Here is a 23,539-nt window from a genome sequence, read left to right on the forward strand (position 1 = left end):
TTATATTTATTTTTATTATTATATTTATTATATTTTTATACATATTTGTTATATATTTATTATATACTTATATATTTATTATATCCAAATATTTATACATTTATATTTCTGTTTACATAAATAATATAACATTAAATTTATAAATATATAAATTTATAAATATAAATATGTTGTACGTAGTTTGTAGTCTAAAAGGACAACACCGCCTCGGGGGTGGTCAGAGTGCCTAGGCTGGGCAGAAAGAAAATTTTACAGATAAGATTTAATAAACTGTCAGAAGTCAGTGCATCCCTCCAGGTGTCCAGAGTTGCTGGGACCCCGCCAGGGGGCTCAGAGACCCTGGCATACAGCCCAGAGCACCTGGGGATCTGATTTTGACCCTTAGAGCAAATTACCAGCTTTGTATGAGGACCTGAAAGTCACACAGGTTTGAATGGTGTAATAACAAAATGATCACAGGGTGAAAATGTAGATTTTAGGATTTTTGGTATGGGGGTTATGGGGACAAGATGGAGGAATCTGGGCGTGTCCAGCCTTCCTTCTTCTTCTTGTCCTCCATTTTCTGCAGTGATGTTGGCACTTTGGGATTGGTTTAGAGTAGAAGGGCACTGTCTAACATGGGTGATGGGTATTGGGAATTAGGTGTAAAGATGTTATACATAGTTTGTAGTATAAAAGGACAACACAGAGTGCCTGTGGCTGCCCTGCTGAGCAGACCTCAACCTGGGCAGAGAGAAAATTTTATAGATAAGATTTAATAAACAACCTCAAGACCAGCAACTGAAGAGCTCTGACTCGTTCTTTGGATGCGCTGGCCGAGACAGAGACTTCTCCAATATCTCAAGGCAGCAATGAACAAGCAGGCTCAGAGACCCACCTGGCAGGCAGTTGCACTCGAAGGTGAAGTCGCTGGTCTGGTGGCAGGTGCCCCCGTTGAGGCAGGGCGACGGCGAGCAGGGCACGTAGAGGCTCTCGCAGCGGGGCCCGGTGTAGCCGGGGCGGCACTGGCAGCGGTGCGAGCCGGGCAGGTTGACGCAGGTGCCCCCGTGCTGGCACAGCCCCGGCGTGGTGGCACACTCGTTCACGTCCGTCTCACACCTCTGGCCCGTGTAGCCCGCCAGGCACATGCAGGAGAACTTATTTCCAGACACGGTGCAGGTACTCCCATTGGCACAAGGTTGGGACGTGCAGGCGTCGATCCACTGGCATTCCTTTCCTTTAGGAAATCAAGGCAGATTAACAAAAGGTTATTTCTGTAGAAAACAGAATCTCTTTTGCACTGCCTCGAAATTTTTACTGAATTAAGTCCTTACATTACTACAGGAAAACTGATGTCTGCACTTTACTGTATTCTATCTGAAATGGAAATGAATTTGTAGTTACAGCATGAAGCCATTTACCGGGTTGCAGCAAGATACAGAATGTTGTGATTTATAAAAACAACCTGAAGTCATACTACACACACTGAGAGTCACTCTTCTTCACTACCTCCCCCTCAGGAGTGAAAGGAATAAATTTCCATGCTTCCCCTCAGGCATCAAAGTATTGTTTTCCCATAGACAGATTTTGCTGACCAGATTTGCCCTTTTTTTTTAAACTAGACTCTGAATTCAAAGTGTAACCAGCCACTCCAGAGTAGTTTCTGCATTCAGTTTTCCCATGTGGACAACCCCACAAGATCCAAATATTTTTCTGCTTACGTGTAGAGGGTAGGGAGTCTGATTCCCTATTCCCCTTTGCTTTTTTTGGTCATGAAGTCATTTAGACTTCCTCTCATTTCCTGTGCCGGAGCTAGAAAACTCGAGAGCACATCACAACTGCCCCAGAACATTCCGGGGCGGAGCTGTTCCCCAAGGAGGGGCTCCCAGAGGCAGAAGCCCACCTGTGAAGCCCGGCAGACAGACGCACTCGTACGTGTCCGGGCCGTGGGGGTGACACGTGCCCCCGTTCAGGCAGGGCTGGGACACGTAGCAGAGGTGGGACTCTGAGTACTGGCACTCCTCCCCCGTGAATCCTGGAGCACACTTGCAGGTTGGTTTCCCTATCAGGGACGCAGCTTCACAGGTTCCCCCGTTCTTGCAGGTGTTGCTCTCGCAGGGGTTTCTGTACTGGCAGTAGTCTCCAAGGAATCCTTCTCGACACCTGCACGACAGAGGAGAAATTAGTGCAGCGGTCCGTCCCCGAAGCCCTGCTGCTCTGGGAAGATTCCAGGAATGAAGCCCCACAACCACCAAAAGTCCTGAAGTTTGCAATAATTGATAATAAACCTAAAGGCTGACGTCACAGATGTAGCAGGGACTTCCTGTGGGACTGTCTCAAATGAGAGCAAACTTAATGCAAATGGTGAAATCGTTCATTGCAAAATAAACACCACATTCAATCAGGGCTGTAATCAAATGCAGAACCTCCTTTTTGCACTTCCCTTCAAAGCTTCAGTAAAAGCCTAAGTGTTAAAGAACTGCTGAGTAACAACTCCTTGCACCTACTCCTGTTCTAACAAGTTTTCTACGAGAACACCAAGCAGTTTAATAAGGCATTAAGAGCAGGTACTATCCATCTTCCCCAGAATAGTTATAAACATTGCAGAAATGCAGTGTCTGGGGAGCTGGGGCTCTGCAGCGGCTCTTTCTGCACAGGGCTCCCGTGAGACAGGAATACTCTGTTATCCTCACGCTGATAAGTGCATCTGGGACTGGGACTGCCTGCAGCCCGCACTCAAATAGCAACACAAGCACTGCAGTCAGGTCTCCCACGCCCCTGGCCAGCACCCTGACGACAAGGTCATTGTTCCTCTGTCTCCCACAGAAAAACGAGTACACACACACTATCTGCAGCCAGGGCAGTACTTTATACAAAGATCTCCAAGTGCAGAATAATTGCAGTTACTTCTCTCTAACCTAAACTTATGTCAATACAGTCTGACTACGCTTGTCAGCTGTAATCCATCTTTTAGCTGGCCTTTGTGCTACGGATTTACCATTTCACTTCCAGGGACAGAGGATCCAGGCAAGCAAGCCTGCAAAGCCCACCTCGGTGCCCCCCCACCCACTGGCTTCTCCCAGGTAGCAGAAAGCTGCAAGGGTTAAAATACTGGATAAAAATAACACCCAGCACTGTCCCCTTGCAGTTCTTTCTGTAGTGCACAGCTGCCTGCTGTAACTGTGAGTAACCCAAGAGAACACGTATTTCATTGTAAAAAAAAAAAAAAAAAAAATCAGAGATGAACATTAGATATGCTTTGTTCCACATCAGGAAAGGGGTAATTATTAAATCAGTGAGTTACTCATATCTGAAGGGAGGAGATTCCAACTGCTAGAAACACACAAAGTCTCTAGTCCTCAAGCAGGAATGGAACAGTAAAGAGGCTGCTTTTTTTCCTTACACACTTAAAAGCGTATGGTAGATTGGAGGAAGAAAAAAGCAAAACCACATCAACAACAACAGCCCCTACCATCAAAAAAAAAAAAAAAAAGGACAACAACCAAAAAAACATCACAACAAAACCCCCTCAACTAACCAGACAGGCTCTAAAAATTAGTGGAAAAAACAAAGAATGGACATGAAGTTGTGTTTAACAGAATCCTACAAGAATCTGCCTTTGTTCCTATGCTATTCAAGACATCTATTGATTATTAACAATGGAAAACATCAAAGCTGGTCAAATATGTAGGTAGCAGAGAAGACAAGTGGTTGATAGAGAGTAGAAACATGCTTAACAAGGCAGTCAGCACCCAAAATGCACTTTAGCACTCCAAAGTCACACATCTAGAAACAAAACACATAGGGCATCCTCCCCAAACCAGAAAACTGAGCTGGGAACAACATACTTGCTCTGGGGATTCCTAACAGCCAGATAAATGTGAATTCCTGGCATGACAGTTTGGCCAGGGATACTTTACATGTGCAAATGGCAAATATCAAGAAGGAATAAATGAGATTGTGCTACACCTGACAAATGCTTGGCACTGCCACTACATCAGTTCTGGTGTTTGCTCTTTAAGAGGGAAGAGCTCAAATGAATTCAAAGAAGCCAACAGTAATGATTAATAGAAAGCTCTGGCCACATTGAAAAGCTCAGGTGGCTCAGTCTATTTAGCAAAGGGAAAAGGGAACAAGACAGCTAATCAAAACTCAAAGTGTCCACTATGAAACACAGATTTAACAATAATTCCCAATCTACAAGATCTGGGATAACAGAACTGAGCATTTAAAACTTTAAGCTGGATGAATTCACTTTAGAAATAGGGCAGTATCTTTATTTTCAGACAGATTTGTACACAGTCTCTCAGCAGCGGAGAGAAACAACTGGAAGAACGCATTTAAGGTTGTAGTGGAATTTCTCCATCACTCATGCTTGTTTAAGAGAAGCCCAGGATTGGCTGTTTCAGGGAGAGTATGCACGCTAGTTCAAACAAAGCTATTCACAGAGGTTATTATCCAAGTTATGCAAGGGGCCATTACTAGATGACCACAACTGTTTTTTCTCATGTTAAAATTTATTAACTAGCTTTAGCCATCTGTCTAAAGCGGGAAAGTCATACGTGCACGATTGTAATTTACCACTGCCCACACCCAAATTAGGCTCCTTTCACCATACCTTAGTACTTTCAACTGCATGCCCAAGAGCAGACATGAAAGGAGAGATTTTGCAGGGCACGGCAGGATTAATAAAGTCACAGAGAGCAAATCCTGAGACAGCAGCAATGCAGAACCTCCTCTGCCTCCTGTGCAGCAGCCCAAGGCTGTGGGTCAGCGTGAGCCACACCACATCACACGAGAGGCAGTCCTGGGCTATTCTGGGCCTAAACCACGCAGCTATGGGCTTCCTTTAGCATCCAAACCTCTCCTTGCTTTGCCAAGCGCCAGCAGGGCTCTGCAGGATCCCCCGAGCCCTGGCAGGCAGCAGAGAGCGCTGTGCCAGGACTGGGGCTCAGCTCAGCTCCCACGGCTGCTCACGGAGCTCTGCCCCTGCTCAGAGCCTGCCTGGGCACCCACGGCTGGGCCAGGGCTCCGGACATCCCTGCGCAGCCCATGGCAAGCTGAAGTGCAGCCCCAGAGCCTCACAGGTCGTGGGGACAGGGATTTCTCTCAGTTTTATCACGGCACCAAGCCCCTCAGACAGCACAGCACGCGCACTTGTAGCTCTCTTTACCACGAGGGAAAGAGCAACAAAGCAGAGTTTCACACAAAACCCCACCTAGGCCATCTCATCAGAGCTCCTCCAACTCCACCAGCAAGTACAAAATAAACCAAAACACAAACCAGCAAGTACAAAATAAGCCAAAACACACCTAGAATTTAAGTGCTAAAGTGATTTTTCATTCAGAAAGTCTAGAGGAACCTCTCAAGTTTTGTCCACAAGTAAATAAACCCCAAGAACATGTCTTCTCTCCAATCCCTAACACTCAGGGACACTGGAAGGTGCATTTGGCTGTTCCTCCTAGACAAGAGGGAGAAGGGAGCCTAAACACTGATTAAGAGCATTGCTGGTATGAATGAAGAGGAAAGCTGAGATATGTGCTCTGAGACAACCATCACCCACAAACAAGCAGCATTTTGTACACAAATGTTCTGGTACAAAGTTGAAGAGCGCTCCAAGACCGGGCTTGCTCTGGTATCTTCTGAGGCTAGTCAGAAAAACATGGGGGAGTGCTCCCGACAGGGAACAGCAAAACCTCTTTTAACTTCAGCTCTTTTCATCTGGACAGGGGAACATGCCAGCCCATGGAAAGATGGTAGGTCAGGTATGCCTGGCCCTTGTACCAACCATTTTGTTCTCCTCCTGGAGAAGTGCCTGGTGACAGAGTGATGCAACTTTGCCCTGCAGCAATTCAGTGCAATCCTTTTTGAATGTTAGAGAACAAAAAACCTACAGTCCAGACTTTCAACCATGTCTCCTGTCAAAAACATTTCTAGGCACAAATACTAGTAATTTAGCTCTAAATGTTGGTGTAGACAAAACTGCAAATATTTGCTCCTGATTCATGTTGGGCACCACATCATTTCTCTAAGAACAGAGGCAAACACTGAAAACATGCAGTCTAAGTCCAGACTTTTTCATAGGATGTGATTAAACCCAACAGCAGCTCCAGCTTCCCACCACCCCTGCTCTGCTCTCATCCCAACCTACTCTTTCAAGTTCTCTTAAGAGAGGAAAAAAACCCCACTTGTCTACAGAGCAGCTTAAAATTGTAGCAGCTTGTGTCAGCTCCAAATGACATGATCAGAACAGGAAACCAAATCTTTTCCAAATAAAAGCCACTGTTTCTCCTCAGTTTTCCATTTAACACTCAGAAAAAGAAACAGGAAGATGAAGTTTGTTCTGGCACTTTCTGGAAGCACATGAGGTCTCTCAGCCTACTTCAACAGGAATTTAATCTTTTAAGAAAAAATTTCACATACAACTTAATTCAAATCATGATTTCTGAAAGCTAGAGAGAGGTTGAAATGGGAAAATGTCCTGTGGGCTGTATCAGCTATGCAGCTGCTTCTAATTAAAGCTTCTCCTTTACTCTCTCTGGGCTACTTTCCAGCACAAATACTTTAGAGCTCAGCCTTTTTTTTTTTTCCCCTCCTCCCTTTCAGCTCCAGCCTGCATTTGCCTTAGCTCAGGCTCTCATGGAGCTAAACAAGAGACGTAGAAACAAAAGAAAGGTATTTATCCAAATCTGAAGTATCCTCAAACCCAGAGAGCTGCATTCGCTCTAACAACCTAACGCTGCAAATCAGAGCAGAAGACCCACAAAAGCTGTGCTTTTGGTTCTTCTGCCACAGAACTACACCAAAGTTACCTTCCAAAACTTAGCTCTCTCCTGCTTTCAACAGACTTGTGGAAAATATGTCTGGTCTGTTGGAAAAACTTCCTCATCTGCTGTACTGCGTCTGCCTGGGCACATTCATGAGACAGCCTCTTCAAATGCACCTTATAGACAATTCTAACCAGACTTCCAGATGTTTGATTTTCATGGGAGTTTTCTACCCAGGCCCATGATATCATCTGGAGATGCACAGAAGAAAGCAGATGGCTTTAATTTAACAGGCAAAGGGAAGCATTTCCTCGTAGCCCTGCCTCTCCCCCTCCACCCCAACTCTCCTCCTCTTTGATTGGAAGATGCTCCATCGAAGAGGCTGAAAAATTCCCTCTGATGGCTGGGGCGAGAAGGGTCCCAGCTATTCTGCTACAGATCCTAACCAGACTTCCCTGTGGCTCCCGGGCTCTGACTCCCACACCTACACCTCCCCTCAGGAGGCAGAACAGGATTCTCTGGTTCGCTTTACAAACGCTCCTTCCCATGTCTCAAGGCGCCCGTTTGTGCGTCATACCCTGAGTGCGAGCGCTGGGATGGGACGGCCTCCCTGCCCTGCCTTTACAGCAGCACTCAGCCATTGTTCCCAGCCCACAAAGTGCCTCTGCACAGAGCCACTCCACGGTGCAGCAGCAGCAGCAGCCACACTCTGAACACATTCAGCTTTTTTCGCCCATCAGAGCTCTGAAGAGCTTTTGGTGCGCACAGGTAACTCACAATAAAAAACCGCGACTGAAAAGCACTACTCTGTTCCCAGAATCTAAGCTAGCTGTGCTGTACTCTCCCCTCTTTCCTCTGCTCTAGTCTCAGGGGTCTCCTTTAACTTCTGAAAGGAGACAGAAGGAAACAGAAAAGGGCAGACCATTCTCAGAAAGGGACAACTTCTCAACTTCTGCATTTAGCCTCTTCTGGAAAACTCTCAGACCTCATCCTGCTACAAGGTCTCCTATGGGTATTCCCCATTCACTAGCCTAGGAGTGATTAGTCTCTTGAGACAGATCCCAAGCAGATATCAGAGGCAGTCTCAGAAGCAGTTCTGCGGTCTTGGATCTTGCCTTCAGCCCCAGAAGTCCTCTTAAATCCAAATTAAAATTCATTTATGAAGGTCCATCTTGAAGGAAAGGTAGGCCAAAACCTTGCAAGGAAGTTGAAGTTACTGTCAGCTGGAATTAAGACAGAAGCCCCTTACTGCCATGCCATTGCTGCTTTGAGTTTGGCATTTTTTGGAGGTCCTCCTGCTGCCAGTCTACACATAAACTGTATCATGCTATGGAAAAGGTGGACAAACTTCAGCCCACAGTGGGAGAAATGCTGCTAACTGAAGGGACAGGGGCACACAAAGCTGTGCAAACCCTGGCAGCTTGGGATGTGCTGCAGGAGACTGTTCTTTTGGCACTCCACGTCCCCATTTGACTGAGCACAGCTCTGAGGAGTTTTACACCATCAGGAGTAACAGAAGCCCTCAGTGTTAAAGCAGCTCTTGGTTTCACAGAGGTACAGCTATCCCTTCTGGATACACAAATTGCAACGGTCCTAAGGTGAGAAATTCAGTCCTCAGAGCCTGCCAAGGACAAGAAGCAGCAAGGCCCTGAACCTTGCAGCACCCCCATGTCAACTCCCTCCCCACTTCTGCTTCTCCCCTGGCACAGCTTCTGCTCCCTGCCACAGGGGTGGGAAGCTGGGAGAGGCCACAGCCGTGGAACACGGGGAAATCAGTCAGTCAGGAGACTCTGTGCTCCTGGGCCCTGCCCCATTCCAAGCAGAGGCACTGCCCCATCCTGCACCCACGTGCAGGGAGCAGATCCTCGTGCTCAGAAAACAGCCATGCCAAAATCTCTGCTCTGCTTGTCCTGGAAGCAGCTCCCTGGGCCCACACCTTCCTCCCCGGCCTGCTGCAGCTGCAGAAACGCTGCAAGATCCCAGCTCTGCCCATGGGCTCTTCCCACCACTGCTTCCCAGCCATCCAGCAGCAGGGAGACAAGAAATGGCTTTGCTGAGATGGTCACAATCAGCATGGAGCAGTGAGGAACTGTTACCCTGCTTCTCCTGGGATATGAGAGGATACAAGAAGGTTCCTTCGTGTTTGACGCTGCAGTGGGTAAAAGGCTGCCTAGAGATGCTTTGAGGGGAAAAAACCTCACCCATCACAGTGCAGAGCAAAGCCAAACTCCAAACTGAACCTGCCTTTTGTCACAGCAGGACCAAGAAAGCTTGGAAGGATGGGTCCCCTCCAGTGCTGCTGCAGATACAGACATATTCTGTGGACCAAGGCCTGCATCCTCACCATGAAAGTCACTGAATGAGTGCAGAAAAGAGCTCTCACACACCAAAAAAATCCTGTCTCTGGAAGATGCAAACACAGGAATGTGTAATTTTCTAAATATAAAACCAAGGTCAGAGGAGGGCAGTAACTTTGTGAGCAGTGCCACAGAAGGACAGCCTGGGCCAGCGGCGTCACCAGGGGAACAGAGCTGCTTAAAGGGCACTCACAGCAGCAATCTGATAAAGCTCAACTCCAGCTTCCTTACAGGGGTCACACTCACTGTTCCCATAACAGATGCCAGACACACACCACAAAGGTTTCTCAGCAGAAAACCAGCTTTCCTTTTTAATGGAGGAGATGCTACAGGATGTTCAAAGGAAGCTGCTTCAGCAGCATGCTGCCATCCACTGCTGGGCAAAATACCCAGACTAGGTGTTTTGTTATCAGTCCTTACTCATATCTTATCACATTTGGTTATTGCTGAGGCAGGTTCTCCCTCAGCAGTTCACCTAGGAGACAGCAAGACTGACGGGATGGCCTGACCACACACTACAACAAAGAGCTCAGCCAAGAGGAGATGCAGAAAGAGGAAGAGAGCCAGCTATAATAACTTATTGCCCAGCAAAGGAAGTACTGCAGATAACTTCAAGAAAGTGGAAGGGGTGGAGATGCTGCTAATCATTGAGAGATCCTGCAGACTTAGAAGCCAAGCCACTTGCTTTAGTAATAAATTCACTTTCCTGAGCAAAACATTTCTACTCTCACAACCATCAAAAATTCAGAAAGTCATTTAGGTTACTAAACCGGAGAGAAAGTTCCCCTATTCAGAGTTCCTCATAGTGCAGGAAAGAAAAAAAAAAAAAGTCAAAACCAAAACAGGATGCTAAGAATCAGCTTGCTGAAGGTAGACACTCCACAATTGAGGTGGGTTTTGCTACTTTGTTCCTTCCTTTCTGCAAAAATGTGTTCTTGAGCCAGAACTAAAAGGCACTTAGTAATCTCTGTATACAGCTCTTTGTTAGCCTTTCCAGTTAATACAGCACCTGCAAAGGAGCTGAGCTGTTTCTTGAAGGAGGGGTAGGTTTAAAACCAGCAAGAACACTTTGCACAACAAGAAGGAAGGCATGATCATTATTGTAAATGTGCGCTAAAAAAAAAAAAATTTAACGCTGGTCAAAGCTGCCATTGTAATGAGGGAAATGCGTCAAGATCTGGACTGCACCACAAACAGTGCAGAGTTAATCAGATGAACCAACAGAGGCTGTAAAAAACAATTGCTAAGACACGGTTAAGAGGAACATGCAAGCTGGAGAAAATGTCCTGAGGAAGGTAAAAGCAGCACCACCATCAATAGCAGTCTTGCTTATTACCTTTATTGTGACCTACATACTTTGGCTCCAGACTAACATGCTTAAGGACACACCAGAAAGACCTACAGAAGACACCTATTTCTTGTTTCAGTCTCAAAATAGAAGTGAAAAGCAGGAAAAGTTCCTGCTCTCTTTTAAGCTGACATCAATATAAAAGCCTGGAAAGGAAAGAAATAGGAACCAGAAACAGTTAGAAATTTTAGAAAAAACTTACAGGGAATAACAAGTTACATATTTGCTTTTCTGTGGCCTTTCTGCACATCAGGTATTGATCTGAAACCTGAGGAGAGGCTCCAATGAGATTATGATTTCCCCTTTGTGTGCCACAGGTGCAATTGCAGCACATCAAGCTAATGCACCACATTAATGGAGAATTAAAGGTTGTGGTTAGGGGAGATGGAAGTGTAAAGAAGTGTGAGGAGCACAGCTCTGTGTTAGCCAAGCCAAATCAACAGGAGAAAATTCACTAATATTTCAAGAATGCTGGCACTAAGATAATGCCTTAGCATGCTAGAAAATGACACAACTTGAACTGATGAAGTAAACAAGCTCTAGAAAATAATCTGGTTACTGCAGACGTAGTAAATTAACCCAACCAAACAAAGAGGATTCTTTTTTTTTTTTTTTTTTTTTGCAAAATAGCACTTTATTAAAAAAAAAAAATCTCAGTACTGCAGTTTGAAAGGTGAACTGCATTTAAATAGACGTGATGTTTTCCAGATAACACAAACCCTGCCAAAGCTCCTGCTGATGAGCTTCCCATGCAGCAACAAAGTGAAGATGGGTGTCAGCACTTACCAAAATCAATTTACAAGATGCAAACAAATGTGGATATTTGGTTGGGGGGTGGTTGTTAGTGTGTTTTAGCAACTCGCATGTATTACTTGCTCTCAAGCAGTAGAAGGGAGTTGGCACACTTCAGAGTGGAGAATAGTTCTGAAAAACCTCAAAAATATTTAAATTGAGGCTGGAGCTCTATAAAGTAAGGTGAGCTATTAAGTTGGAGAGCAAGTTTCAACTTAGCTTGTGGGTCTGGAAACAAGGTACAGAGTTTACCTCTACGATGGGTTTGGCCTCAGTTCCCAACCTGGTGCAAAGAAATCCAACTGACAAAATCCAAACCCGAATACTGAACAAGAATCCCAGATCTCCTACATTACAAAAAGCTAGCACACAAGAACTAATCCATTATAAAGAAACACCAACTGTGCTAAAACTGTTCTGCTGAAAGAACCCCTTAAGAAAATCTCAAAAAATCACATTTCCTTTCTGGCTAAGGTCCTGAAGGAAAGAAAATGGGTAATTAAATTGATTAGAAATGAAACCAACTTACTTGCAATATCCTGTACCATTTTGATATGGAATGCACTTTCCCTCATTAACACATGGCTTGGAGTCATCCATACACTGCAGAGCTGAAAGAAAAGAAAAGAAAACAACCATCAAACCCATAGCTACAATACATGTCAGGTCAAAGCTTCATTAGCGTACTCAGGGGAGTGAAAACTTTATAGGACTGGAACAAAAACAAAGACACTATCACATGGCTGAATTTCATCTCTGGCAGCATCAAAAGAGCCAGACTGAAAGAAGAATCAAATACAGATTCGCTCATCAGGCAACCAAATCTTTCCAGAATTTCTTGAAGGTGGGTTTTCAAAGCAATTTCAGCAAGCTCCAAAGACACTCGTGTTGGCACCTGCATACTTTGGGTTAAGTGTCCTCAGTTACCACTTTCTGATCAAAATTCTGGACTGAAATTCTCTGAAATACAAAGCAGCTACTCCTAAGCCCTCTTCTGGAATACTTTGTCTCAAATCCTTTTCTTCTTTTTTTACTGTCTCAAGGGGTACCTGGCACTGAAACAGGGGCATCTGTCCCTCATGAGCTGACCTGCTGATTGTCACCAGCAACCCAGAATTTGCTGCAACAGGTACTGCTGTGGCCCTCTGCCTTCAGGCAGGATCATGTTGGCAAATAAATGGAAACCACCAGAGCAGTTGACAACTTTCAGCAGAGAGTTTGGTATTCCTAAGGAGATGCTCTGTAACTCACACTTGACGTTTTTGCTGCTGTGTTTTTAAAAAGGCATTAAGCACGACACAGCTCAGGGCCAGCCAGTTTGTACCCGAGTCTGCAGGAAGCTCTAGTGAGGTCTGTCCTGATGGAACCTCCAGCTCTGGCAAGTGCTCTTCCCTTCACAGGGACCTGAAGCAGCACTCCAACATGACCAGAAGGATGGGAACTCTTTTGGAACCACAAAAATTGAGCTGTTCCACCCACACCACAGCCTGCCATTTGAATAGCACCAAACTACCAAATAAAGCTCTCAGAACCACATCAGCTGGGTCCTGTCCTGAGCTTATCCACAGAAGAAAAATCACAAGCTCTTCCCAGCCTCCAGTTCTGTCTCCTGGCCCCAACCTCACACCCTTCCATGCCTTTAGAGACCCCCTTTCCACAACCTTATTGCATCTGGGAAAGCATTTAGCCAACCTTAATTAAAGGCACCTAAAGACATCAATAACATCCAACCACTCAAACTGCCCCCTTGTCAGCCAGCTGTTGGAGGGTTGACTGCCTCCCCTTCTTTTTTTTAAAATAAAGATGGTTTTCCTCTCCTCAAGTGGTACTAAATTTTCAATACAAACTCAGCAAGGGGCATCAGGGAGAAGTGGTGCAAACCACCCCTGAGGTTGATGTGCTGGTGACCAAGGAATGGGGCTGGGAAGAGTTAACACGGCAGTCCCACTAAGCTCTCCCTGCAACCCAAGCAAATTCAGTCCAGCAACTGGACAGCTTGGAACAGACTCTGCTTCTGCAGTCCAGGGCTTGAAGTGTTATTTCTCAATAACCCTGAGCACATAAACAGGTCACACGCACTACGAGGCACTATAGGAACGTTTCACTTGCAATCCCTACAGAGAATACAGTTAAATTCAACCCAGATCCCCGGGAGGAGTATCAGCGTTCCCCACAACACAAGCACGCTTGCTGCTGTTAACTCGATTTCTGAAAAAGGGGCACTCGGATGGCGCTGCCTCTGCAGAGCTCTCAGGAAATGAACAAAATTCCACTCTGAGCCCCTTTGAGATAACCCCCAGGTCAGGGTTACCAAGCGACAGAAACACTGCCAGGGATTGTGCGCGGCATTCCCCACAGCAGGCAGGGCTCACTTGCACCTGTCTGACCATTTCTGTCCCATTTAACCGCAACCTCCACGCGGCTCTGACTCCAAACCTCATCTGCTGCTGTCCACCACGGCAGCAGCTTGTGCTCACAGCAAAGACTAGCTCTAGTTAGCAGGGCTGGGTTGCGCCGCGTCCGAGAGAAAATGCTCTGTGGCCGAGGGAGAGTGCTGGGATTCAGGGACCCCCACCACCCACCCAGGGCTCTCCAGGGCGGGTTAAAGCGAGCTGTGCCACACTGCAGAGAGCCAGGAGGGGAACCAGCCTTGGGATTCCCACCCCAGCACCTTGAATTTCCATTCTTCTCGCACCAGTCGAGCCAGCGAAGCAAATACTCAGAGGATTACTTCTTTTGTGCTCGCGCTTTCAAACACAATTTTGTAATCTCGTCGAGTGCCCGCGTCCCCAGTGAGAACTGAGCGGCCAGTTGATTTTGTAACCCACATGGTAAAAGCTTAACCAGCACTTGGCCAAAAACACCTCCCAGCACAGGCACACAGAGGGGAACAAGAGCCTGGAGGGGTCACAGCAAGGAGGATCCCAACCAAGGATTCCAACTTGGTTTGCTAGAGGCAAATACAGACACAGCAGAGAGGCTTTAGCAAAGTAATGATTAATTTTCCTGGGGTTTTTGACAAATTATTCCCACCTTGAACTGCTGTTTAGCAGGTCATAAAACTACTACCAGCCTTTAGAGTTCTTCCACTGAGACAATGGGATATATTTTCTCTATAGTAATTCAGAAGTGAAAGAAGCTAAGAAAACAAACACAAGAATACTTTGTACTTTTTCAGCTTTAGACTGAATAGACATGCTTTGAAATGCAACTACAGCTGAAATGAATGTAAATGTAGCCATATTCTATATTAAAATAAGTAAAGAGTCATGTGACTTCTCTTGGAAAAAAAAAAGAAATCACAAGGGAAATAGAAGACTACAGTTCTCACAGTAAAATTAGCATTTCTGTGCACAAAGCACTGTCTTCCTGTATTTCACTATATCTTTCATAAAAATTTCACAACACATGCAAAACCAAGGCATTTCAACACAAATCACTTCAAAAGCTACTTCTCTGCTACTCTACCATGTTGAGATCAAGAGTGGAAAGTGCCAGAAACTACCTCCTACCTCAGCCAGCACAAAAAGCTTGTTTTGCTGCAAGCACTGCGTGAGCTGGGAACACTCTGGTGTGTACAGCATGAGAGAAGGCAGCCTTGCCTGGAAAAGATAAAGCCACTTTTCTAGAAGCCATCTATAGACAGCATCAGCACATTGTCAAGGCTCTGACAGCTGCTTTTGACAGTTTTCTTCTGTGTTTAACGCAAACAGAAACGCTGACTTGTTGGTGGTTTTCTGGCCTGCCAGAAGGTAGGTTGGCCTCGTGAGTTTTAGGCACATCACAGGGATATTGGGAAGACACCCCCTGGTTTTCAAAAGACTGGTTTCTCGTGGAGAGGGCAGGCCCTGCCAGTAAGGAGCGCCTAATTTCCAGCAGTGACTGCAGCCAAGGCTGAAGGATTCTCAGGAAAGGGCTCCTGAGTGCAGCCAAGAGGAACAGACCCAGCCTGGAGTCCACACCAACCCTTGCCTGCACGGAGATGCAAACCCTAACCTGGCATTTCACATCCCACCCAAGACCATTTTCCAAAACCAGATAACCACTGCTGTAAAATGAGCACAACACACACTATAGGGAACGCTGGAATTTTCGACATCCAAATCTGAAGCCACAACTGGGGCACGATTATGACTAGATTTAATTTTTCTCTTTGGCTAAAGAGACGGTTAAAATCTAGGGGGGAAAGAAAAGTTTTGTTTCTGCCTCAGTGTTCTTTACGACGCCAAGATTTTCTGGATGTTGTGATTTGGTTTCCACACGTCATCTGCCGACTATAAATTCAAATATTTTCTGGGCTATAAATTTAAAAGAAATAGTGCAGGATTAAGATCAGAAGCTGTGTCAGAGTTCAGCTTTTGAGAGAACTTTGCTATAGGGAACTCGAGCCATAACCAGAGCAAGTCTGAAAGAGCTTTGTTCTAACTACCCAAAGGAAAGTAATGCCAATAAACTCCCTGCCCACAAGTTCAGAGAAAGTCAAACAGAAATAGATTTGAAAAATACCAAAACAATTAATGCTGTGAGAAAGACATTATAAAGCTGATTTCCTGCAGTTCTGTGGTTGATTATCCTGCATTTCAGGAGGTGCAGGCTCTGGCCAAAGGTTTTATTTTAAGTAAGGGGAGAGTGATGTCCTGGCAGAGCACACAGCTGAGCTGCTGGTACAGCTTTCTCCAGGGAGGACACTGCATGTGCCTCTCTTCTCCTCCTGCCCATAAATGTTTCATTATGTTCATAGAAACTCAGAATCAGAGCCCAGACCTTTGCCCCACATGGTTAAAGCTTGCCCATAGGTTCAAAAGCTTTCTTGTGGGAGTGGGTGGAAAACAACCTACTTGAACGTAGGAAAAAAAAGTCAAGCTAGAAACACATTTAAGACTAGACAGAAAGTAAAGGACAAAATAGGTTCCTACAACCTTTATGCAGGCAGTGAATGTTCTGTCTCGATCGAGATTCACGAGAGTCAGGCTGTCAGTTCAACTGTGCGCGAAGGGAGAGGAGGAAAAAGGATTTGGAGCCCTCCAACAACAGCAGCACAAGACGGGGCATGGAAAATCCCAGCTCAGGGCTGCTCCACAGAGGCGGATCAGCTCAGAGGAGCACGGCCAGCAGCACCAGTTACACAACAAATCAAGGGGGTCTCAAATTCCAGGGGGAGGGAAAGACAGCTGCTGGTTCCCTTCGGGAAAAACAGAGCGTGAAGAACGCGGTTAATGCTGAAACGTGGGGTACACTCTGCAGGAGGGTCCTCCCTGCGCAGAAAGGGACGAAATTCCACAGCAGCACGGCACACAGCTGCTGGGAGGGCCGGTAAGGAGTAAGGAGCACCGTGCATATGGGGAGAATACCCAAAGATAACCAAATTTTGGAGGAAAACCACAAAGGACTAATTACGCTGCTCACTAACCTCAAGAGATTACAGCTCCAGTGAGATTGTATAGCAGGGAAGGAACCACTAGTAAATACCAGCTAGCTGAAAATAGGAAAATAGCTTTTTCTTTTTTTTCTTTTTTTTTCCCCTATGGCAGGCACACGCAGGGGGAAGGAAGCAAACTGGTAAAAATCTTCACCGTGAAAAAGCAGCAAAGCCTCATACCCAGCTCAGATTTAGAAACCATTAACATTTGGGGAATTTAAACAAGCTGACCAGTTAGCACTTCACACACTGAGGGTAGTAGTTAAAGACAAAGCTTGTCTACAGGGCATGGAAACAGTCTGCAAAGTGAATTGCTTTAATCAGATTAAGACATCTCCACTGTTTTTACACACAAAAGCCTGAAATCCATTGGATAATGCAAGACTCATCAACTGAGAAGCAAAGCAGAGCTCAGAGAAGTGTGAAGGCACTCAACCAACACCCGACACCTTTTGGGAGAGAAAACTTTAATATCTAAACTGGTTTCCTTCACTAACACTCTAGACAAGTGCAAAAAATTTTGAAAAGAAAAATATTTAAGGGGATTTCAGAAGAACAAGCCTGTAAACATGAAGAAATTAATCAGTTTTGCTTTGGTTGTTTTTTTTTTTTAATTGGAGGATGCCAACAGCCAATCTGACTACACAAAGCTCTTGGACATGCAGAACCTCGTGCCCTGCCATCATCTGCCTCAAATCTCTATTCCAAACACCAGCAAAAACTACTGACTAACCCTCCTAAGAACAGAGCTGGGAACCATTCTGTAGATTCACAGGTATGGTTGAATTATTTCATCCTTGGGGTCTCAGGCCCAGGAAGCTGCAGGAACACGGATACGTATATCAGATGCAGCTACAGTTCATGTGACACTGCTGAAAAGCTATAGATAAAAACTCCCATTGTAATAGAAACTGAATTTAGGATGAACTTGCAGCACAGTTTGAAAGACTGTCAGTCACCGTGCTCTCCATCTCCCCTACTGTCCTCTGCCTTTCCCCATTTGCAGTTTTCCAAACAAAGCCAAAAATGCCTAAAATCCAGAAGTGCAACATAAAGCACTTAGTTAGGAGGGGGAAAGGGGGAAGAAAAAAAAAAAAAAAAAAAAAAAAAAAAAGTTTTCAACAAAAAAAATGTAGGGAAGGCAATTAAAGAGCTGAAGAGGTATTGGTGTTTCCATGGCAATCTGGCAGGCGGGAGCCATGCTCGCCTCTTCTCCCAAGTGTTCCGTCATTCTGCAGCACTAAATCTTTATTAAAGTGAACGCTGAGCATGTGTGCCCGTGCAGAAATGTTAAATTTTATCATTAAAGTGAACACTGGGCATGTGCGCCCATGCAGAAATGTTAAATTTTATCATTAAAGTGAAGGCTGAGCATGGTGCCCATGCAGAAATGTGAAATCTTTATTTCTAAAGTGAAGGCTAAGCAGTGCAGAAATGTTAAATTTTATTATTAAAGTGAACGCTGAGCATGTGTGCCCATGCAGAAATGTTAAATTTTATCATTAAAGTGAACACTGGGCATGTGTGCCCATGCACAAATGTTAAATTTTATCATTAAAGTGAACACTGAGCATGGTGCCCATGCAGAAATGTTAAATTTTATCATTAAAGTGAACACTGAGCATGTGTGCCCATGCAGAAATGTTAAATTTTATCATTAAAGTGAACACTGGGCATGTGTGCCCGTGCACAAATGTTAAATTTTATCATTAAAGTGAACACTGAGCATGGTGCCCATGCAGAAATGTGAAAACTTTAATAATAAAGTGAACACTGAGCATGCATGCCTGTGCACAAATGTTAAATTTTATCATTAAAGTGAACACTGAGCATGTGTGCCCATACAGAAATGTTAAATTTTATCATTAAAGTGAACGCTGAGCATGGTCCCCGTGCAGAAATGTTAAATTCTATCATTAAAATGAACACTGAGCATGGGTGCCCACGCACAAATGTTAAATTTTATTATTAAAGTGAAGGCTGAGCAGCGCAGCAATGTTAAATTTCATCATTAAATGAACACTGGGCAGTGCAGCAATGTTAAATTTCATCATTAAATGAACACTGGGCAGCGCAGCAATGTTAAATTTCATCATTAAATGAACACTGGGCAGTGCAGCAATGCTGTCCCGGCGCCCCGGCAGAGCGGGAGCAGGGCTTGCTTGCAGCACGGAACAAACAGCAGGCGCCCGTGCCATTCTGAGATACAAAGCTCTTTTTTCATCCCCATGGCAGTCTAAAAAAAGGACATGTGCCCTAGGAACAGACTATTTTCTAAACAGAACAGACGATTATTTCTGCAGATCTCAGATGACCCTGCTCAGAATGATACAAGCACTACTTCTCCTAGACAAGCCCTCGACTCCTGCTGGAGAGACGATTCCAAAACGGATTCAGAGAAACTGAGGGCATAAAAAAAACCCACAAAATTACTTTCTAACACGTGCTTAGGAAAGCTCTTCTTCCCATAAGGCGGATGCTGTTTCCCTAAGGTGTCCCAAAGGAGGGGTGACAATCATCACTGTAACCATGCTCCACTGAAGAGCCATTGGCCAAGAGCACAAACTCAGAGGAAACGATGTTACAGCTGGAGATGCTGCACAGTTACTCTACTACCTGGGCAGTTACAATAACTGCTGGGGTTTGATGCTGAGTAAAACAGATTCCCAGCAGAAACAGGCTGCCAGAGTCCTGCTGCTGCTGCTTTTCCATCTACTCCTGGTCCTGGGCTCAAAGGCAGCCACCCATACTCCCCGTGGCACAGACACCAGTTTGGGAAATGGGAGAACCCGAACAGCATCTGCTGAAGGGAATCACCCACTTATTGCAACAGCAGCAAATAATTAAAAAAAAAAAAAATTTAGGGAGGGAAGTAGCTGTGGAAGCTGACAAAAACCCAACCCATCCACTGAAAGACATTCAAATGCCAAATGCCACCAGAGGCGTGAGTCCTCCTTTCCCAAGGATTCAAGTCCTGAGAACAGGAGCAGGAGGATCTTCACGTATTTATAATCTGACTAAGTGATGCCCTGCAGGAAGTGATGCGAGCGAGCCAGATTTTCATAACGCTCCCTTTTGAAAGCCTAAATCAGCATCTTTGATAAGAACAAATTTGATAGATGGCAACACCTTCAAAAAAATCAAGTCGAACTTGCTCTCCCATAAGCAAATCCGTATCAAGGACTGTCAGCGTTATCTGAAGTCCTCCAAATTTCACTGGGTGAATACCAAAGACCTCAGACTGCAGTCCACGCCAGCACAGCACCGATTGAAGGTGGATTGTAACCTGTCCGAAACACGACTGGCAGGCAGCCCGGTGAGACACGGCACCAGCGGTAATTAACGACAGCGGGTAATTAGGGTGGGCTTGACAGCCGGGCCAGAAGAGACGGGAATGGTTCACAGCAATTATCGGGTAAGGATCCTCACCAAAAGCGCAGGTGTCGCTGCCCCACCCCAGCTTACTGCACCTCCAAGTGCAGCCCTTTGCAAAACCAAACTGGAAAAGCGAGTTGCTGCAGCCGGGCGCTTGCATGATGAGACAGGGCTGAGCAGCGCAAAGCAAAGAGCTCCGCGCATCCAGGAGCCTCCTCTTTATTGACCAAGAGGGCTGACATCAGGTACCTGCCCTCTCTTGCACAAGAGCATCAAGCCAGTTGAGTGTGCACCCGAAAATACCCTTTCGGTGACTTCATCTCTCCCTTTCCCATTAATTCAAGGCGCAGCTCCCACTCCCAGGGAGCGATACCGAGCAGATGCAGGTCAGCATCTCACAACGACAGGAGTCACTTTCAGCCTGGATTTGTCACCTCTGCCGACCAGCCTTTGTTCAGCACCAGGAAGAGATTTCACCCACAAAGGCAAAAAAAATCTCCGCAGCATGGGAGGACCTCAGGCGAGAGTAGCCAGGCAAGTGACAACAGGTGATGCCACAGCTGCTTCTCTCGGCCCCTCAGGGAAAGGGCCAGCAATAAGCTGCCAAAGTGCTCCTATGAAAGTACAGTTTCACTAAGTGGACACGACATTTAGTCTTTGCAAAATTAGTGGCTTGCCATCTTAGTGGACTGGGTAAGCCATTTCCAGAAATGACGGTGCGACTAGGCACCGCAAGTCCATGCTACCACAAAAGCATGTTTCTGAGACACCTACCCCTGAAAGACCCTTTAATTCTCCTTTTGAACAAGCCTAGCCAAAACACATTTGTGAAACAGCTTTTTAAAAAAACTCCAAGCACCTTCTTGCAACATATTAGCAAAACTAAATCGGCTTTCAGAGGGGATTACTGGAAAAAACCCCAACATTTCTCCCAGGAGACAAATACTGACCATTTTTAATCTGGCCATTTCGAAGTCAAAACAGATCGATTGACTGACCCAACTATTCTGCATCCAAACCAGCAAGAAGTGGTTAAAACGCCACATTCAACAATTTCCACTCCAAAACCATACTGAACAACAAAAGTACTGAAAATACCAATGTCTTGCTCGCTCACCCCTAAACGACTTCCACTAATACTTTCTCCCATCGCTGCACTCTTCTCAAGTCATCCAAAGAGCAGCCTAACCACTCACGAGCAAAAAGAAGGAATGAGAAGGCACGCAACAATCAATCAATGACTGCTGCTCCTCGACAGCTTTAACGCGGTGCAGGACCGCGCAGGATCCACTGCGGGAGCAGGAGCTGTGCAAATGCCATGAGATCAACCTCCACCAGATCCCCTCGCTTGTGGCTACGAACGAGCCTCGCACATAACGCCAGCGTGCAGGGGAACAGTGCCCAAAAGCGGCACTTCCCTCAGATGCGCACACATGGCTTTATCGCAGCAGCAGCAGCGGGAGGAGGAGGAGGAGGAGGAGGCGCGGCAGAGATTCCCCGAGCGTGTGCAGGAATGTCCCCGCACACAAAGCTCCGCGGCGCAGGTATGCGGAGCGCCGAGCCCCGCACGCCCTCTCCTCCCGTTCGCTGCCCGTTCCGCAGCTCGCTCCCCCGGGCCCAGCGCATCCCGGCCGGGCAGCGCGGGGCGGCTCCGGGGGCTCCGGCAGCGCCGTTCCCACGGGGCTCAGCCGCCGCCGCCGCCCCTCCGGGGGCCGCTGCACAAAGCGGCGGCGGCGCCGGGCCCCCCGCGCGATGTCAGCCGGCCGCGGGTGCCCGTCCCCGGCGGCGGCGCGGGGGAGGCGAACGGCGGAGAGCGGCCGGTGCCCCCCGCGCCGCCCCTCGCTCGGCGCCCCGCCGCAGCCTCCCCCCGCCGCCCACCCGCGCCCCCCGGGCACTCACCGGCGGCGGGCTCGGCGCGGCGGAGCACGGCCAGCACCAGGGCGAGGAGCGCGGCGAGCGCGGGCCCCGCTCCGCGGGCCATGGCCACGGCCGCTCCCGCCGCCACCGGCTCGGCGGAGGGATCTGGGCGCCCGCCCCGCGCGGAGGGACACGGCCGCGCGCGCCGCCCCCGCTTCCTCCGCCGCGCCCCGCCCCGCCCGCCCGGACCGCCGGCAGGGGGCGCCCGACAGCGGGAAAGAGGGGCGGGAACGGGCACGGAGCGGGATGGAGCGGGGATGGAGCTGGGATGGAGCGGGGATGGAGCGGGATGGAGCGGGATGGAACGGGGATGGAACTGGGATGGAGCTGGGATGGAGCGGGATGGAACTGGGATGGAACTGGGATGGAACTGGGATGGAGCGGGATGGAACTGGGATGGAACGGGGATGGGGCAGGATGGAGCGGGATGGACCCGGGGATGGAGCAGGATGGAGCTGGGATGGAACTGGGATGGAACTGGGATGGAACTGGGATGGAGCGGGATGGAGCGGGGATGGAACGGGGATGGGTCAGGATGCAGCGGGATGGAGCGGGAATGGAGCGGGACGGAGCGGGGATGGACCTGGGAATGGAGCGAGAATGGAGGGATGGACCGGGCATGGAGCGGGATGGAGTGGGAATGGAGCAGGGATGGAGCAGGGATGGAGCGGGGATTGCGCGGGGATGTGAGCGGGATGGAGCTGGGATAGAGCGGGGATGGAGCAGGGATGAAGCGGGAATGGAGCAGGGATGGAGCTGGGATGCACCAGGGACAGACCGGGAATGGACCGGGGATGGATCCGGGAATGGGGGAATGGGGAAGCGAGGCTGGTCCCGGGGCTGGGGGCGATGAGGGCGATGGGGACTGAAGCGCTGCACCGTGGGGGTCACGGAAGGAAGGTGGGAGGCAGTGGGGATGGGAGCGGATGGCAGCAAGGGCGGGGCAGTGGAGAGCGAGGGCGGCAGGACACGGTGTCTGTCCCCCCGCCGGGAGGTGGCAGCGGTGGCAGGAACAGGAGAGGACAGGGGCTCTCCAGCTGCCGCACTGCGCTGCCCTTCGCCCAGATGTGGGGGGCAGGCAGCAGATCCGGGCTGTGCCCAGCGGGATGGGGAATCCCAGGCCCCAGTGAGCAGGGGAGCTTCTGGACAGACGGACCGGCTCACTGCCCCACGGCTCACCCCCGCAGCTGCTCCGAGAGGAGACATGCGTTCCCACGGAAGAGGTCTCAGGAGGACAGCAGCTGGATTCAGCCCCAAGATCCCTCCCAGTCCTCGGCTATCATTTAAAGCGTTAAAAATCCTTCTGCCCTGGCTCGGGCTCCGAGGACTGAGAGCCCTTTGTGTGCAGTGCTGACACGGCAGCCTGGCCCGTGAAGGCAGGATTGTACCGGGGCTGGGGGAGAGAGGGGCAATGAATAAACCTCACTGTTTTCCCCTTGTAATTCTCCAGATCTGGAGTCCCTCCCAGGCGTGGGGCTGGACAGCCAGTGCCCTAACCCCATTATGATTTTTCCAGGTATTCCAGTGTAACCCCTTGGCAAGTCCCCCTCCATCCTGCACAGCTGCCAGAGCCTCCCTCTCTGCT

The 23,539-nt window shown here is 47.8% G+C and overlaps 1 protein-coding gene across 6 annotated transcripts in view; it reads right to left on the minus strand.

The window, feature by feature from the left end:
• The window catches only part of NOTCH2 (notch receptor 2), a 97,756-nt gene extending 74,553 nt beyond the window's left edge, over positions 1-23,203 (minus strand). For 4 of the 6 annotated variants that reach the window (XR_010028954.1, XR_010028953.1, XM_063165297.1 and 1 more), the window contains exons 1-4: positions 21,937-22,006; positions 11,773-11,854; positions 1,883-2,142; positions 878-1,216 (exon numbers count right to left, since the gene is read on the minus strand). Coding sequence is in view for 4 of the 6 variants with exons in the window: in XM_063165297.1 (XP_063021367.1) it covers positions 878-1,216; positions 1,883-2,142; positions 11,773-11,843 (670 nt within the window). In the remaining 2 variants the exon portion in view is untranslated. Of the gene's footprint in view, positions 1-877; positions 1,217-1,882; positions 2,143-11,772; positions 11,855-21,154; positions 21,212-21,936; positions 22,007-23,133 lie in introns of those variants that run through there. The other 2 variants (XM_063165300.1, XM_063165299.1) reach the window with 2 other exon arrangements.
• Positions 23,204-23,539: the final 336 nt, after the last annotated feature.

This window comes from Melospiza melodia, chromosome 11 (assembly GCF_035770615.1).
Source record: "Melospiza melodia melodia isolate bMelMel2 chromosome 11, bMelMel2.pri, whole genome shotgun sequence".
Classification (NCBI taxonomy): domain Eukaryota; kingdom Metazoa; phylum Chordata; class Aves; order Passeriformes; family Passerellidae; genus Melospiza; species Melospiza melodia.